The sequence below is a fragment of the Delphinus delphis genome, chromosome 6 (assembly GCF_949987515.2).
Source record: "Delphinus delphis chromosome 6, mDelDel1.2, whole genome shotgun sequence".
In the NCBI taxonomy this organism is placed as follows: domain Eukaryota; kingdom Metazoa; phylum Chordata; class Mammalia; order Artiodactyla; family Delphinidae; genus Delphinus; species Delphinus delphis.
This window is the reverse complement of record NC_082688.1, coordinates 112,527,195-112,546,974: the sequence shown is the minus strand read 5'-3', so window position 1 is coordinate 112,546,974 and position 19,780 is coordinate 112,527,195. Positions and strand designations below refer to the sequence as shown.

At 38.4% G+C, this 19,780-nt stretch overlaps 1 protein-coding gene across 3 annotated transcripts in view; it reads right to left on the bottom strand.

Annotated features, from left to right (window-relative positions):
* The window catches only part of NEK1 (NIMA related kinase 1), a 231,692-nt gene that overhangs the window by 117,900 nt on the left and 94,012 nt on the right, over nt 1-19,780 (bottom strand). For 2 of the 3 annotated variants that reach the window (XM_060015311.1, XM_060015309.2), the window contains 2 exons: nt 18,112-18,275; nt 4,889-4,991 (listed from right to left, as the gene is read on the bottom strand). In XM_060015311.1, coding sequence (XP_059871294.1) covers nt 4,889-4,991; nt 18,112-18,275 — 267 coding nt within the window. Of the gene's footprint in view, nt 1-4,888; nt 4,992-17,900; nt 18,033-18,111; nt 18,276-19,780 lie in introns of all 3 variants that reach the window. The other variant, XM_060015312.1, reaches the window with a different exon arrangement.

Here is a 19,780-nt window from a genome sequence, read left to right as displayed (position 1 = left end):
CATTGTTGTTGTATTAGTGAATAAAGAAAGTAATATACGATGCATCCACCCAAACATACTGAAAAGTAAAAATTCTTCACTTTTTAGCCACATTTTTCTAAAGTAAAGTTTCACGTATACATATAGTCATCTAGGGAATGAAGAAACTCTATACAGGTTAACAAAACGCATCTTGGAAAGTCATATAAAAATCACCGTCAAAAATGCACTGATTTCTAAAGCACATCTTTTAAAAATGATAAAACAACAAAATGAAAATACTAATATCTGATTGCAGTGAGACCATGGCCTCCCCTTCTTGCAAAATTCTACACTTGAGAAGTTGTTCAGTGAATGCATACCAGCACTCCCAAACAAGTGAAACTCTGGGTAGTCCCAAGAACAGAAGGAGCCCAGAGGTAAGGAAAATACACACGTGCTCACGTCATGAGCACAGCCTGTAGGGAAGAGGCCTCGGCAGCAGGTGTGAGCAACAGGAGGCTGCTCTGCGATGAGCTGGCAGCCGGGGCACGAGGGGAACAGCAGCAATGGCGCTTAAAGAAGAGGTCACCCAGCACACTGTCCATCTCCGTGAGCAGCTCCCTTCAGACACGAGTGATGAGAGAGCCCGGACTGAAAGGCCAGGCCGGTGCTCCAGGTGACCAGTGACACCCAGGAAGGTGGGGTCTCCAATGCCCAGAAAGTAAGCTGCCATGTATTTGCCTGGCCAAACAGCAATGTGTCCCACCCATCCTCTACTGTGATGAAAAACTGAACAGAGGAGAGGTCAGCAACACGTGCCCATCCCGCCAGGGGGCCACCCAAACAGAGGCAACGAAGGGTAAAATAGACACCCCCAAACATGAACACACCAGCAAGAACACTAAATGTATGAGGGATGCCAGTACCATGAAACAGGGAGCAGACTTGCTGAAAAAAAAACTGAAGACACCGAGGTGACACGGCCAAGAGTGCACTAAGAACAAGACCTTATGATAACCTTTATGATAATGATAAAGTATCATTAGAGAAATGAGCACAAGATCACAGAGCTTTCAATGAAAACTAAGAAGATTCATGGACATGAGAATACAAGTTTCTAAACTTAAGAGAAAACATCACTGGATGGGCTGAAGAGCGGAGTAGACAAAACAAAAGAACATGTTACGAGCTGAAATTCGGGCCCAGGAATCCTTCCAAAACAGTAAGAAGGGACAAAGGGATAAAAAAGATGAAATAAAAGTACAGAAAAAAAGACATTTGATGCAGAGGTTCCAATCTATCCATTTAACGGAGTTCTCTTAAGGAGAAAAAGGAGAAGCAGCAATATGTGAAGAAGCGTCAGTTAAGAATGTCCCAGAACCGAAGGTGAGTGCTCAGACTGAAGGCATCTGGTTAGAGTCATGACAGGTCAATTAAAAATACCGAGAACACTCAAGCGATATTTCAGAACACGGAAGGCAGAAAAACGGTGCCAAAAGCTTTCAGAGAGGAAAAACCCCTTACAGAGGAACGTGAAGGAAAACCATGTCACAAGACTTGAGAGCGACAATGAGACCATGATGAGGCAGCAGCTTCAAGGTGGGGTGGGGAGCAAACTACCAGCCAAGACTTCCACTTGCAGCTGTGGTGGAGTAACAGGGACCAGACCTGCCCTCCCACCTTCAGCAACTACAAGTCTGGACAAAGTAGATGAAACAACGATTTTCCAACACTGGCAAACAGGCAGCACAAGACAGTGATCCTTGTGAGAAGGGTAACAAGTGAGGTAAGCTCAGCAACTGCCCAGTCTCCAGGCTGCAGCACAGGGAGAGGGTGTCCTGAGTCAGGGAAACAGCAGCCAGAGCTTGGGAGGCTGAAGAGCAGTACCATTTGCAGGAAGGGATACCAAGGAAGAGAGAGCTGCCCAGAGAGTCCTGGAATCCACAGAGGTTTCCCCTGAGTCTCCTGCTGAGGGACGGTTACCATGACATCACCAATCCCTCAGGCTCACTGAGGGCTGGGAACACATCACACTTCCAACAGCCAGACTAGAAAGGCCTCCAAATCAACAGAGCATTGGAGTACCACCAATCCATCATCAGAGCGTCAAGAGTACTGCCTCGCTTTTCCGGTAAGCAGCCTGAGGTGACCTCTAAAAATGGTTCGCTATTCACTTGACCCAGAAAACCCCACAAAATCATGCAAGTCGAGAGGTTCAAACCTTCGTGTTCACTTTAAGAACACTTGTGAAACGGCCCAGGCCATTAAGGGTATGCATATCCGAAAAGCCACCAAGCATCTGAAGGATGTCACTTTAAAGAAGCAGTGTGTGCCATTCCGTCGCTACAATGGTGGAGTTGGTAGGTGTGCCCAGGCCAAACAGTGGGGCTGCACGCAGGGTCGGTGGCCCAAAAAGAGTGCTGAATTTTTACTGCACATGCTCAAAAATGCAGAGAGTAATGCTGAACTTAAGGGCTTAGATGTAGATTCTCTGGTCACTGAGCATATCCAGGCGAACAAAGCCCCCAAGACACGGTGCAGGACTTACAGAGCTCATGGTTGGATCAACCTATACGTGAGCTCTCCCTGCCACACTGAGATGATCCTCACTGAAAAAAACCAGATTGTTCCTAAAGCAGAAGAGGAGGTTGCCCAGAAGAAAAAGATATCCCCGAAGAAATTGAAGAAACAAAAACTTATGGCCCCGGAATAAATGCTGCAAAAAGTAAATGCAAATAAAAGTAAAAAACAACAAAAAAAAAAGAGTACTGCCTGAGCGGTGGCGCCAAGTGCGTTCTAGACGAAAGGCTCTTCTCCACCTGCCTAGCAAAGCTGAGAATCAACCTTGAAAGACTCAAACTATTTTCAAGTAACATAACTGCAGCACAGAATAAATTTATTCATTTGTATTTAAATACAAAAAATCCAAGATAAAATACATAATGCCAGGCATCCAACCACAAATTACCAGGTAGGTAAAGAAGCAGGAAAAGATTACCCAAATGAAGAGAAAATCAGTCAACAAACTGACTCAGGAATGACACAGATAATAGAATTAGTGACAAGGTCATTAAAAAGGCGGCTCTAATCATATTCCATATGTTCAAGAAGGTAGAGAAAAGTGTAAGTATTATAAAGACAGACATGGAAAGTATAAAAATGACCCAAATAAATTTTAAGAGATTAAAAAATACAGTATCTGAAATGAAAAATATACAGTGTCTGGATGGGATTAAGAGCAGAGCAGATTACACAAAGCAGACAAAAAGAGTAATGAACTTGAAGATACAGTAACAGAAGCTACCCAAAACCAAACACAGGAAAAGGACCAAAAAGGAATGAACAGAGCATCAGCAAGCTGACGTATGGCTACTGAGCACCCAGAGGAAAAAGGAGAGGAGAACAGAAAAAGATTTTGAAGAAATAATGGCTGAATTTTTCCAAATTTGATAAAAACAATAAATCCACTGATCCAAGAAGCTCAATGAACCCCCAACAAAATAAAATGAAGAAAACTACACCAAGATACATCTAAATCAATCCACTTCCAGTGATAAGGAGGAAATGTTAAAAGCCATAAGAGAGAAAAGACACATTACACGCAGAGGAAAATTTAAGAATGACAGCAGACCTCTGGTAAGAACCGGCGTGCCAGGATGTAAGTGGAGAAACACCTTTAAAGAACTGAAAGAAAAAGAACTCTCAACCTATAAGACTACATCCAGCAAAAATATTTTTCAAAAAAGAAGACAAAATGCTTTTTCAGACATACAAATGCTAAGCAAATTTACCAGCAGACCACCACTACAAATTAACATTTAAGTGTGAAGACAAAATAAGGACCTTCCCAACAAATCTTTGACAGTTTCTCTCCAAAAGGTTACGAGAGGATAGTCTCCATCATGAAGACAAACTGAGGGAGGACAGTAGTATATAAGGAACTGTGCTGAGGAAAGAAATGTGTAAATCTTGGTAAGTCTAATAACTGTTTTTAAAATCTGTAACTAAAATTCCAGATGCTACTAACATGGGAGAAATAGGGCAAGGGAAAACAAAGGAGGTTCTCCTCTGTCTATAGAGAGGATACAAATACAGATTAATTCCAGGTATTAGAAAAACAAGCTCATGGGTGTTACACATATACAGGGTAACCATTAAAAAATTTAACTATTTTTCTGTGATATTATTTCAAAGAAAAAAAATCCTAAATTGGAATAATTATATTAATTAACTCATAAAGATATCACTTATGGACTTACAGTAAATCTAAGTCTAAAGAAAACATACTGCCATACAATTGACCTATTTCCTACGTGAGCATGATGCTTCACGGGTGCCGAGCTGACAAACAATCACCATGTGTTCTGTGGACAGAAGGTGAAAAGGCATTTGTGCACCTCTGCAAGTCAAAACTATTAACTACTGAAACGATGATCTAAAACTATTAATATTTTCTTAGGTACATGACTTAATTCAGCTAACTGGAATAATTAGAGGCTTTAAAATACTTTTGTTCCTAATTTACTTTTGAGTAAATGCACAGTTACATGTATATTTACCCAAATGTTTATTTTCCATTTTTCTTCTACAATTCTTTGCTACTTAAAAGTATTTAAAACCAGAAGCATAATGGAAGAAAAAAGTAATGTAAGAACTTATTTATTTAATATAAATATCTGGGTTGCTATACCTACTTCAACTCTTTTGAAAGGAAGGATACAGCTACGAACTTACTCTCAATTAACCAAGGAACAACAGAATTTCACGCTTAGCATAAAAGAAATAGCTGAAGAGAAGTTAAATGCTCTGCAAATGTTCAGAGGAAATGTTTATAAAGGATTACGACTCTTGGCGTTTATACCTACCTTGTTCCAGACCTTCACTTTGAATACTAACATGTTCAAAAATCTCAAAAACAAAATCCTACCATATGCCCCTCAGCCCGAGCCTTGTTCTGCCTCGCTTCCCGTCTTCGCTGTAGAAACTCTTCTACCTGCTTTGCTCTTTCCACAGCCAGCTGCCCCTTCTGCCTGAGGAATTTGGACAAATAGCAAAGTTAGAAATTCTGAAGATTAAATATTTCAAAAAGTTTAAATTTACACTTATTCTACATATTTTCTTTAGAGATATTTGCAAAATATGAAGGCTGATATGAAGTAAAATCTTCCTCTGTAATGAAGAAATTGCTACACATATATTAGAATCTACCACTTAAATTGGAGACATTATTATTTTAAATAGAGGTAAAATTTCCACTGCTATGTTCATTTAATCTATTCTACTTATAGACACATAAAATGATTTTAGACTATACCTACAGAAAAATCTCAATAGTTTCCAAGTAGGTAAGCTTATTTCAGAACTCTGCATCAAAGATATCAATCAGTATGGAAGTAAGATTAAAGCAGCAGTGTAGCAACTTCAAAGCTCATCAAAAATAAGGAAGAGTTTGTGTGAATTTTCAAAATTGCAGTAAAAAGTAAAATCTGAATTCCTTGAATATCACAACTATTAAAGAGAAAAATGGATAGATTAGGGGAGAAAACTAAAAGCACACTTATTTGTTTCCATCTTTTCCAGTTAAGTTTCTGTATCCTCCTCTAACAACTATGAGAGAATGTAAACATGTTGGCCTTAGACGACAACTAAAAAATATCAATGACATTTTGAACATCTAATATATATTGTGTGGGACTTCCCTAACCAGTGGAGCAGTGGTTAAGAATCCGCCTGCCAATGCAGTGGACACAGGTTTGATCTCTGGTCTGGGAAGATCCCCCATGCCATGGAGCAACTAAGCCCACGCGCCACAACTACTGAGCCTGCGCTCTAGAGCCCGTGAGCCATAACTACTGAGCCCACGTGTCACAACTACTAAAGCCCACGTGCCTAGAGCCCTGTGCTCCGCAACAAGAGAAGCCACTGCAATGAGAAGCCTACACACCACAACGAAGAGTAGCCCCTGCTCACCGCAACTAGAGAAAGCCCACGCAGCAACAAAGACCCAATGCAGCCAAAAATAAATAAATAAATTTATAATATATATTGTGTCTGTTACCGTGTACTAGGAAAGATACAAAAATAAACAAAACCCACCCCCCGTAAACAGAGAACTCATTGCATAGTATCAACTGCAGTAATTTTGTGAGTAAGGAAGAAAGATGAGAAAGTTATTGACTGCACTTCTCAGATATTGGCTACGAAGGCACACAAAATTCCTACAGCCTCTGTGACGGACCATAACTAAGTTATGTTCAGAAAAAGATATGAAATAATGCCTTCTCTCTTCCAGTAGATTTAAACACTTCTGATTTTCATACCCCAAACAGTCATTTCTTTTACAGGTTTTGTTAACAATTACAGTTGACCCTTGAACAACACAGGCTTGAACTGTGTGGGTCCACTTAATGCGGATATTTTTCAACAGTAAATACTACAGCACTACGTGTTCATGGTTGGTTGAATCCATGGATGCAGAGGAACCTCAGATATGGAGGGCTGACTATAAGTATATGCAGATTGGCCCCCATATTGTTCAAGGGTCAACTGTACTGAGACATGTAAGAATCTTAAATATGAAATTAAATGGTAGAAATTGAAAATCTGATTTACCATAAAGCTATGGAAGACAGTGGCCTAAGATTCATTTAACTTTCATAGTGCTTAAAAGATATTCTTGTGAAACTCCATCATTGGAATTTTCTAGGATTAGATAATCTCTATAGCTGGTTCAGAGCCTTTCCAGTGTATTAATTTTGTAACCTGTAGCTTTACCAAATTCTTTGATGAGCTCTAGTAGTTTTTTGGTACCGTCTTTAGGATTTTCTATGGACAGTATCATGTCATCTGTAAACAGTGACAGTTTTAGTTCTCTTCTTCCAATTTGGATTCCTTTCATTTCTTTTTCTTCTCTGGTTGCTGAGGCTAGGAAAATCTCCTTCATATACTGGGTTGGCCAAAACGTTCATTTTTCTGTATGTTACAGAAAAACCTGAACAAACATTTTGACCAGCTCAATATATAGGCAAGGCTGTTATTCTGGTCTGCTATAGCCCCGTTTATATAAGGCTGGGCCTAAAGACGACATAAACTTTCAGAGAGTATGACGCTCAGATATGTCATCTGAAACTGTACATCTACTGATAAGGCTCTTTTGAGGAGTCCTGGACGCTTACACCACCATATACAATTAGATAAAATCTCTGCTTTGTATCCTGACTGCACTGACTTCCTTTTCTAACCTTTATAAAAGTAAAACTTCTACAAAGTTTTTATGCTTGATTTCCCATTCTAAGATACTGAGTATCTCCAATGTTTGTCAGTCTGGGGCTCCAACTCAGCATATGTTAATTCATATTCACTGATTGATTTGATTCACTAAATCAAATAATTCAGCTACAAAGAAATATTTTACTAAGAACCTGATCATACACGTAACAGCTTTGATTTAAAGAATGTTCACAGCATTTATGTAAATATAGTACTATCCATTCTATTTATTTATGTAATCTATAAGTTTTGCTTTACTGAATAGTTTTTTCCTAAGCTGGTTTAAATAAGCAAGTATATATAACTGGTTGCTTTCAATCACAAACTTAAAACCTGTAGTGATTTTTGCTTACCATTATTTCTTTTATCTTCTCATTTATTAAACAAATACTTATTGAGTGTCAACTATTTACCAATATTACATCTGTCTTTAAAGATATAAGATGTATAAAACAGAATTCCAGGAATGCAAGGTTGGTGCAACATATAAAAATCAATCAGAGTAATATACCTTATTAAAAGAATAAAGGACAAAACTAGTTTAATTGATTCTATGATTCCTTATAATATTTAAAAACCTATACTGTTTTCATTTTTCACATGCATTTCTGTTTACTACTTAATACATACCAAAAAGAAGAACCCATTCTCATAATCTTATTCCCCTTTCAGTAGTAAAACTGTACTGAGTTGTGAGCACAAACTATATACATGTGCAAGGCTCATAGGGATAGAGGAAATAGTCAATTAACTTAATAGTCATTTAATAGTCATTCTCTTCATTAAATGTTATTAAGAATTTATATGTGGGACTTCCCCAGTGGCTCAGTCGTTGAGAATCTGCCTGCCAATGCAGGGGACACGGGTTCAATCCGTGGTCCGGAAGATCCCACATTCTGTGGAGCAACTCAGCCCATGCACCACAACTACTGAGCCTGTGCTCTAGAGCCCGTGAGCCACAACTACTGAGCCTGAGTGCCACAACTACTGAAGCCCATGCACCTAGAGCCTGTGCTCCGCAACAAGAGAATCCACTGCAATGAGAAGCCCGTGCAATGCAATGAAGAGTAGCCCCCGCTCGCCACAACTACAGAAAGCCCGCATACAGCAACAAAGACCCAACAACTACAGAAAGCCCGCATACAGCAACAAAGACCCAACACAGCCAAAAATAAATAAATAAAAGAATTTATACGTGTATACTCTTTTATAAACAAATTAAATAGACCATATCTTTTGAGTTCCAAACTTATGCCACTTAAAATTAGTAGAACATTAATCTAGATTAATAGTAAAGGAATGATTAATATAAATACTATATAAGCCACAAATATACAGTAAGAAATTAGGAATCTGGAAAGTGAAATACAGAGACATTAAAATGGGTAAAAAAGAAATAATGAGACAAACTCTTTTTCATCCTGACAAGAGAAAAAAGGAAATTATTTTCTTTTTTTTATACAAATGCATGAATAAATGGAAAGATCTGGGTAAGATACCTCATATCCATGGCTCAAACCTTTTACTAAGGGAAATTAAAAATTTTGAAAGATGACTAAAAATGGATTTGTTTAAGAGGTGAAAACATAAAAATGGCAGCAATCTAGGTAGCAGAAATAATCCGAGAAATGAAAAATGAGTCAATATGGTTTAAGGTAGAAGAGTTGGGGTGGTACAGGGTTAATGAAATGAAAAAAGGATGTCGTGGGTGTATTCACTAAGCTTCCTCCTCTGTTTAAGCAGCATAATGTCTACCTGAGGGAACGGAATTGTTGTCAGCTTTACTCAAATTAAGCAATACAGAGGAAAAGACTTGGAAAAGTAAAAGCTCAATAAAATACAAATGATTAGAGGCACGCAATGGTTTCATAAGATGGTCTCACGTGATTGAGGTTCTAACGTTAAAAGCTATATATAAGCTCACCCGCTGTAACAAACGTACCACTCTGGTGGGGGACACTGACAACGGGTACAGGGACAGCATGTGGGAAATCTCTGTACCGTCTCCCTCAGTTTTGTGGTGAAGCTAAACTGCTGCAAAAAGTTAGTCTTCAAAAAAAATGCTAATTGAGGTGTATTATCAAGACATGGATATAAAAAGCAAAGTCGGAGCCAGAGTTACTGATAAAAAGGGAAGAAGAAAAATAACACCATGAAAAAGGAAGAAGCAAATATGGGTTATCTAAAATATGAGGAAAAGATAACCTGAAGCACTCTTAGATGACTATAGATTTCAGTTTGCTGATTCAGTTTGAACCAGGGAAATGAACTGATTACATATGACAATAACAAACAAATTATAAAAACAAGAAGTTATGACAGTGTGGAGAAAATGCTCTATAATGCCAACGGTACTAAAAAGTTCAACAAAAGAATAGGGAAGCAGCTGCATAGCGCAGGGAGATCAGCTCAGTGCTTTGTGACCAGCTCGAGGGGTGGGATGGGGAGGGGGGAGGGAGACAAAAGAGGGAGGAGATATGGGGATATATGCATATGTATAGCTGATTCACTTTGTTTTACAGCAGAAACTAACACAACATTGTAAAGCAATTATACTCCAATAAAGATGTTAAAATTTTTTAAAAAATGATAATATTCAAATTGGAGGAGACCCTGAATATTAACTAATCCAACTTCTTCCTGAATAAAGTATTTTCATATTCCTATCTAAATATCCCTGACACATGGTCATTCAAACCCCTAGTGTAATACTTTCAGTTTGAGAGCACTGATTAAATCCCAGAACAGCCCATCCACTAAACATACCTCATAATGGATGGAAATCTGCCTCTTTACTTCTAATCACAGTACTTCTACAATGTGGAAATACAAAGAAATCTAATTCCTCTTCTACAAGACAAGCCATCCAATTCTTCTGAACTTGCTCCTTTAAGCATGCTTTCTTTAAAGGTAGCGAAATTTTCCCTGCTTCTCTAATTTTCCTCATAAAATGTTTCAAGCCTTAGTAAAGTCAATATGGAACAAAAGTTAAGTGAGTGAACTTTGGCACCAAACTGTCCAACTTCAACTCCCGGTTTTACTAATAAACAGTTATGTGGCCTTCAAGGAATTAGTTATTTATACAGTCATTTATCATATATCAATTTCTTAATCTATAAAACTAGGAACAATAATATGTGCCTTGTAGCACTGGTGATGACTAGATGAGCTAATAATAATCAACTCTCATTATTCCTGGTACTTATGTTGTATAAAGTCACCGTGAATATGAATTAGCACATACTGAATGATTACCCCGAGGAGAATTACAGAGTTAGGCTCCTGACAGCCTCTTGCTACAACATTTTCGCCAATGGATTAATATACAACCTTGTTTTATGTGTGTTTCTGTTTAAAGATACCTTATACACGGTCCATTCATTAACACTGAACTCTCGGCCAACAACACCGTAACTCACACTTGAATGAAGCTTCTCTGATACAAATATTTCCTCCATAAGGGAACATCACAGCCTTCTTGCACTTACGAACACCAGACAGCACTTCAGCACAAGGCGTGAGGGCCATTTTAAGCAATGAAATCACCAGCAAAATGCCCCAAAATGCAGAAAATGCAGCTGAGCAGACTATGAAAGTACATTTGTTCATGAGCGCTGAAACAGGAAAGCAGAGCTGGCCTTGCTCCCGCTCAGCTGGGACTTGCGCACTGGGCAACTCAAAGTCCCTGGAGCTCTGCACATGCCCAGGAATGACCGTGAAGGGACTGGGAGTACTGATGTGCATCTACACATAAATTTTAGCAAGCAGGCAAATCCACAAGCACACAATCCACAGGTAGCGGGAACTGGCGAGGCATGTAAATCCCTCCGCGGTGGTCTTGGTACAGAGTACACAACCTAGCAGCAGCTCCTATGCTTATGTCACTATCATCATCCTCATCATTACCATCTTCATGGGCACATGCTCTGTCAATATTCTGTTGTGGAACCAGCAGTGAATATAGTGAAAACTTCATTTCCTCCATTACTTTAATTTAAAATTTTATATTTTTCAAAAACTTCTTTAGCTCCTAAGAGTAACTGGTACTAGTCAGGGGGCAATAAAATGGGCACAATCATATACTGTTAAATTGAGCATAAATTGGCACAGCTTTTGTAGAAAGAAAATTAGTAGTATTTAGTTAATAAATTTAGTTAAATAAATTTAATTTCATAAATTCAATAAATTTAGTAATATTTCTTTCTAGAGCCTTCATAAAGAACATAACAGAGCAACGCCTTTAATCCAGGAATTACCCTTCTAAGATTGTATTCTACAGAAATAATGAGAAATAAAAAATATGTTCAAAACACAAAGTGTTCAAAAAAGTGAAAAATTACAATGTATTATATTAGAGGATTTGCTATATAAACTATAGTTAACAGCACTGGAATCGAATACAGACATCAAAAGTCCCATGAAAACAATTTTTTGCATGGGAAAATTTTTATGGTAAAAATGTTCAATAAAAAGATACCAAAAAAAAAAAAAAGAAACCCCAGCAGATAAAACTTTGTGCATGATTTGATCTCCTCTAACTATAGAAAAAGAAATATGAACAAAAGATGCAAAAATAGACCACAGTCTTCATAGTGACTGCCTTGCAGGATGAGCAGTGATTTCTTCTCCTGTTTCTAACACCTACTGATACCTTCCAATATTTCTAAAGCTAATCTATATCACCTTGGTAAGCAGAAAAACAAGACCAAAAAGCCACTTGCGATTTTCCTTCAGGTTTTCTTTTTCCTTGAGCGAAAGGAAGAGAAAAAAGAGGTCTGAACATTTGGCTGAGAATCCTAAGTGAAAGGGGGACGACAGGATGGCCGGCTGCCACTATTTTAAAATCAGGAAATATGTGAGCTTTCTTGACTTCAGCAAAGGAAACAGCATTAAAATGGAACTTGAGGATTAAAGGAAGTAAAATAAATAAATGCCTTTGAATAAAGCAAAACACTGGCATGCAAAGATGACACTTAATGAACACTGTGGTACATGATTCTTTTTGAATTACGGTTTTCTCAGGGTATATGCCCAGTAGTGGGATTGCTGGGTCATATGGTAGGTCTGTTTTTAGTTTTTTAAGGAACCTGCCTACTGTTCTCCATAGTGGCTGTATCAATTTACATTCCCACCAACAGTGCAAGAGGGTTCCCTTTTCTCCACACCCTCTCCAGCACTTATTGTTTGTAGATTTTTTGATGATGGCCATTCTGACTGGCGTGAGGTGATACCGCATTGTAGTTTTGATTTGCATTTCTCTAATGATTAGTGATGTTGAGCATCCTTTCAAGTGTTTGTTGGCAATCTGTATGTCTTCTTTGGAGAAATGTCTATTTAGGCCTTGTGCCCATTTTTGGATTGGGTTGTTTGTTTTTTTTGATATTGAGCTGCATGAGCTGCTTGTATATTTTGGAGATTAATCCTTTGTCAGTTGTTTCGGTTGCAAATATTTTCTCCCATTCTGAGGGTTGTCTTTTCGTCTTGTTTATGGTTTCCTTTGCTGTGCAAAAGGTTTTAAGTTTCATTAGGTCCCATTTATTTATTTTTGTCTTTATATCCATTTCTCTAGGAGGTGGGTCAAAAAGAGAAAAACAAATATCGTATGCTAACACATATACATGGAATCTTTAGAAGAAAATGGTTCTGAAGAACCTACAGGCAGGACGGGAATAAAGATGCAGACGTAGAGAATGGACTGGAGGATACGGGGAGGGGGAAGAGTAAGCTGGGATGAAGTGAGAGATTGGCATGGGCATATACACACTACCAAATGTAAAATAAACAGCTAGTGGGAGGCAGCCACATAGCACATCAGCTCGGTGCTTTGTGACCACCTAGAGGGGTGGGATAAGGAGGGTGGGAGGGAGACGCAAGAGGGAGGGGATATGGGGATATATGTATACCTATAGCTGACTCACTTTGTTATACAGCAGCAACTAACATAACAATGTAAAGCAATTATACTCCAATAAAGATGTTAAAATAAATAAATAAAAAAATTTTTTAAAATGTGTACCAAATATTAAAAGATAGTCTATCTTAGAATAATTTCATATCACACCAGATTGCAAACAAATGAGTCCTTGTACCAAGGTGCATTGGTAATTCCTGGATATGACTGACATTAAAATGAAAGTACTGATTGAGAAGGCAGACCCATTGAATTCTCCAGGCTGGATATACAGCTTGCTTCATTGTTAATGGCACTTGTGTGTTCACACAGTTGGAGAAACAGACTTCTGTTCGTTTGTTGCTTTCAGTATGGAATACTTTATACCAATAAATTTTAAAATGTTAAAAAAAAGACAACACTTTAAGTTGACGGAGTAGGAAAAGTTATTGATCTACGACAGTGGAAAAGGATTACAATACATACGTAAATATGAGACAGTGGGTATTAGTAAGTATGAAGTTAGGAGCATATCACACACACAATAGTTGAATTCTTCTCTTACCAATGATTACTAGTTATAAAAGGTAAGGGCATTTTTATTCTTATAGCAATATATAATTATACTAGTTTGAAAGCTTTTTATTATTTTTCTTTTTCATTTACAAGGAGTTTGCAGGAGAAGCAAATCCTTCAAATGTGTTTAAACTGGCTGATTTATCAACGCGTTTTAACTTGCTTCTTTCCTTAATTTAACCTACTGGAGTGTATACCTTAGCAGGATCTGAAAATAAAATAAATAAATTTGACTTCTTAATATTGAACTGTAAAACGAACATACTGAAAGAAGAAAGAGCTGTAAAGCTGCCCTCACGAGACAAAATGGCTTGCTGACCAAGGCAGAGTTGTGTGAAATCTGGTTATACTAACGTTACACGTAAAAGCCCTAAGATGAGGACAGCGGTAGAGGCACAGTGGTGGCGATGGCGACAGTGATGGGGGTGCCCGAGAAGCTCCCTGAGGAGCCATCCAAGCAGCAACCGAGGGGGCTCTCCGGCTCACAGCTCAAGCCTCACGAGGAGACCCACGGCGGGATGTGAGAGCAGCCCAGACCACAGCTAGCTGAGGCTCGGAAGAGCATGGTGATCAGCCTGGGTACGTCCCCTAACCGGTGGTCACTCATCACTGAGTTTTCAACAGCTGTCAACATAAAGAAACGACTAATACAATTTTCACAAATCCAAATTTATTTAATCCCAAAGGATAATCTGCATTCTAAGATTGTGTCACCCTACTTTTTTCATATTAAAATGTTCATTCTTTTACCAAAGGATGGAATTAGGGCTGAGAAACTTTTTTTTTAAAATGAGCTTACTTGGCAAATTAAAAGTTGGAAGTCCTCAATCAGGTCTCCAATTTTATTTTATTTTTCATTTTATAGACCTAGTAAGTACCTGTCAACCTAAACCAACGCCAGAATAGTAAGTAGGAATTAACCAGGCAAAAATTTGCGCAGAGGGAGCAGCAGGTACACAGGAACAAGGATGAGGAAAAACATGTCTTTTAAGTCTGCACTCCCAGAACTCTGGAAAGAAAGAGCAGAAGATAAGGCCAAGGACGTACACAGGCCTCCAAGAGACCCTGCAGGCCACTTAGGGGCTGCAATTTGATCCAAGAGGCAATGAAAGGTCATTAGTTCAACTTTTTAGTGTATGCTATTTACAAACCTTTTCCAAGGGTATATTTATTTGGTCAGATAATTTTTCAGACTCAAAACTACATCAAATTCCCATTAAGTTTTCTCTAAATCAAGTTAGTTGTAGCTATGGTCTACTGAGATTATTTTGTTTCCTGATCAATCATACAACATATCTACTATTTCTTTCCACTTTATGTCTTCTGGAAATATGACTATATCCTTTGAATGTTTTTTCTATGTCCTCTTTAAAAATGGAGATTAGTTACAGGAGGACGCGCTTCTAAAACAATTTTAATTTGGACATCAAAATATTAACCAGCATCCTCTGAATATAATTCTTTAACCAATGACTAATCCACCTAACAATTTTTATTTATATTTCTTTACCATGTCTACACTGAGACACCCTGGCAACAGTATCCTGCTGAAGTTTATATACCCTACTAGGTATCTAAGTAATTTTTTCACAATGCCTCTAAGGCCAAAAGAAATACCTAGCGGTCCCATTCATTAAACAGTTAGGTCAAAACTGCTTAACAGTATGGTCTACACTTTGTCCAACAGATGTAGTTACGTTTCCCTCACAACTGTAAAATATCCAAGGCACTGTGAGGCTCCAACCTGCCTCAGCACACAGGTTGAGAACTATAGCTCTAGCCTACAACCCTAAAAAGAAATAAAGGCTGTATCTGACAAAATCCATTCTCTGTGAATTTATGCTGCATTGCAGTGATGACTGCTTCTTTTTTTCTTTCTTTCTTTTTTTTTTTTTTTGCGGTACGCGGGCCTCTCACTGTTGTGGCCTCTTCCGTTGCAGAGCACAGGCTCCGGACGTGCAGGCTCAGTGGCCATGGCTCACAGGCCCAGCCGCTCCGTGGCATGCGGGATCTTCCTAGACCGGGGCACGAACCCATGTGCCCTGCATCGGCAGGCGGACTCTCAACCACTGCATCACCAGGGAAGCCCGACTGCTTCCTTTTAAGATGTTTGCAGGCTCTACTTTTAATCTTGCCTGGGATGAACATGAAAAAAACTAGTCTAGTTTTTAGAATCTGCCTTTTGAAAATTATATGATACTTGATGATCTCCAGTTTGCTACCAATTCTTCCATTTTCTACGTCCTCACATAAAACCAAAATAAATTCAATGAATATACATGAAAGTTCATTCAGTATTTGGTATCATGTTTAATCTTTAAAGTACCCAATAGTTTAAAATTTTATAACCAACTAAACCAATAACTGTTTTGCCTGTTCACTAGTAGTATCTCAAGAAGCTGAGAAGTCCTTAAAACTGTGCTTGAGGAGCTGAACTCTACACTCAGACGGACTTAGTTTAAATCCTACCTCCGCCACTTACTAGTAGCCTGACCATACACAGGTTTTTAATCTCTGCAGGTCCTAATTTCTTCATCTTATTAAAAGAGTGATATCTAATTCAAAGGGATGCTGTGATAAGTAAATATAACTTGGTACATAATAAGTATGCAATAAACAATATCTATCATCAATAATAACAAGTTCAAAGCAACATAAGAAAAGGTATACTATATGTTTGAGTACTGCTAAGCCCCCCAAAGTTAGCAGAAAAGAAATGATAAACGATCTCACAATCACAAATGGTTGAAAAGCTGAAAATTAAAATATTGAAACTATATCTGATGCTCAAACAAAGACTGAATGGAAGTTGTGTTCTAGTGGAAGAAGTAACTGAGATACACAGTCATTGAAGACAATATGAAACAAGTGTAAATGTATGTGAACATTTCAAGGTTATATGGGAGCCTGATGCAAATGGACCAAACTAGTCCATTACTCGTCACTCCAACTGTGAAGAACCAAGAAACCTTATGGAAGATGAACAGCGTGAAGAAGCATAACATAGTTTTCCCTATTTTCTTTATACTACACACATTTATTTTAAGAGATCTGATTAAAATTAAACAAAAAAAGGGGCTTCCCTGGTGGCACAGTGGTTGAGAGTCCGCCTGCCGAGGCAGGGGACACGGGTTCGTGCCCCGGTCCGGGAGGATCCCACATGCTGCGGAGCGGCTGGGCCCGCGAGCCATGGCCGCTGAGCCTGCGCGTCCGGAGCCTGTGCTCCGCAACGGGAGAGGCCACAACAGTGAGAGGTCCAGGTACCGCAAAAAATAAAAAGCCATACAAATTATATAGTAGAAAGGTCAATAATACCAGAGGATAAAACCCCGCACAAAAATCTTCTTTACCATTTCATAAAAAACCTGCATATGTGGAAGTCTGTAGCCTTCTTTTCTCAAAAATGGGAAGTATTTACAATTAGCTTAACACTTCAGGCTACTGTACATAATTCATAATGTTAATTTGTATTCCCCTCAATTATTTACCTCTGCTCAGCTACCTTTTAATAATCTTTTATAATTGGGAGAGCCATAAAGAGTTTTATCACACTCAAAAGTATTCTCTGTAAAATGACAAATTAAATTTTCACAAAATGGTATCTGCTCTTAACTGGAACGTTTTTATGGAAGAAATGGGAAGGTCTAAAAAAACACATATGCATACTTTAAAAAAAGGAACTATGCAAGTTAAAACTACTGACTGCAACCATATTAAATTAATTAATGGAAGAAAAGAAAAAACCCAATGAACAGGATCATAGTGAGCCATCAATCAGAGATGAACATGCAGAGGAAGACAAAGAGAAAAGTGGGGTTCTAAGTAATGAGGAAAAGGAAGACCCAAAGGCATGTCTTGGATTTCTGCATAGAATGTAATTCCATTTTAAATATATTCTGATTTATTTAAAGCAAGTGGATAAAGTTATTACAACCATATGTTGGTTCAAAGTTATCACATGTTCCTTTAAATAGTATGTGCAGCCTATAACATATATAAGCTACAAAAATCAGGCTGAAGAGCTACATGTTTTCCACATGTAATTAAGGGCCAAATTTGCACATAAGAAAATGACTGCATCCAGAAGGCAAAAAATACTCTATGTATAATGGAGAAAACACCCAGAAGGTGTAGGTATTAGGCTGTACATGGCCTAAGACAAATTTACAAGCAAGGGTGAATTTATGGATCATCACGGTCCAACCTGTTTATAATGGCTTGTTTAGACACGGCCTTCAATCTTTTCCAAGTTTTTCTAAGAGCATCGGCATCAGGGGAATGGTGATGACCTGCAGCCCCCTTGGGAAATCCTGGATGTACTCCAGGTGGGATTCCTCTGCCAATAAATACGCATGATGACTTCCATTACTTTCTCTAAAGCAAAGCACAAGCAACTTCTGCAGAACATGCCATACCTTTCTGGAAGCCTTCGGCCGTGTCTTTCTCCTTTCCACTTAGCTTCATTATCTTCTGCTCTTTGTTGCTGCATTTGATCAAAAATGGCATGGTAATGTTCATACTGTCCGCGAGAAGAAAAAGATGATGGAGCCACAGCCCCTCCACTGCCAAAAAGGGGAGCCTAGGAATCAAACAAAGAGCTCTCACATGCTTGTCTCACAAGACCCAAAAGGTCTGTAGTACCCTCAAAAGAAAAAAGTAAATTTCAACACTTGACTCTTAGAAAGCAATGACCTAATTTAACATGTTTTCCTACTATATTATAACCATTAACAATCAAAAACTAGTATACTTTGTTACTAACAATAAAGCTTAATTCAATGTAACTAAAATATAAACTATCACTAAATTTATGTAACTATGAAAAAACCTGGTCTTAATGAACAAGTTTTGAAACAAGTTTCTAGTATACATTTTATGTGATCCCATCCTATTAAGTTTAAATATGTATAGCTTATAAATAAAACAGAGCCTGCTTTTGTAACACTCAAAATTATATCTAACGAAAACATATGGCATTTAACATACCCCAAATCCAATTCAACAAGCAATGAGGATATAAACACCACTGAAACATACTCTAGGTGTAAATAAAAGAAACAAAACAACATACCAATCCTTAAGCAGTTGACAAACAAACTGGGAAACAAAGTGTAAAGCTTGAAAAACATTTCATTTCCTGTAGTAAATGAGTGGCCACAGGCACACTGTAAAGTAGTAAATACTGAGCAAATTTACAAAATAGAAAAAAAAAATTATGAGAAATAAAAATTCCAAAAAAAAATCACTGGAGAAAAATATTATTCAACGCAGCCTTGAAAGCAATGTAACAAAGAAAGAGTAAATGATTAAATATGAACCATGGTATTAAAGTAAAACTTAAAGTAAAAATAAGCACTGGAGGTGTATGTTTAGGTGTTGGCAGTACGGGGAAAAAGGATGCAGGAAGACATAAGAAGTTAACTAGAAAGAAGGCAGATAGGAAGTGTTATTTGGTCCTAAAAGGTCATCACAGGTAACTACCCTCAGCTGCGCGAGTTCATAGAATAAACAACAGAAAGCACGCATACATTTTCTAGCAGGAAAGTGCACTAAAACAGTTTCTTAGAAGGTTGGTGGGACTTCCCTGGTGGTGCAGTGGTTAAAAATCCGCCTGCCAATGCAGCGGACAAGGGTTCGAGCCCTGGTCCAGGAAGATCCCATGTGCCATGGAGCAACTAGGCCTGTGCGCCACAACTACTGAGCCTGCGCTCTAGAGCCTGCGAGCCACGACTACTGAGCCCACGTGCCACAACTACTGTAGCCTGTGCGCCTAGAGCCCGTGCTCTGCAACGAGAAGCCATCGCAATGAGAAGCTCATGCACCACAACAAAGAGTAGCCCCCGCTCACCACAACTAGAGAAACCCCGTGTGAAGCAACGAAGACCCAATGCAGCCAAAAATAAACAAATAAAGTTTAAAAAAAAAGGTAAGTCAAATTACACATGACAAGCAAGAATAAGAGAGAGAACAAAGTAGAGGAACTAATTAGAAGGCTTGCTGCACTGACACCAAGCCAAGAAGCCTGCAAGCAAAGAAAGGCAATCAGAGAAGAAGTCAACGGTGAAGGGAGCTGTGGGTTCTCTG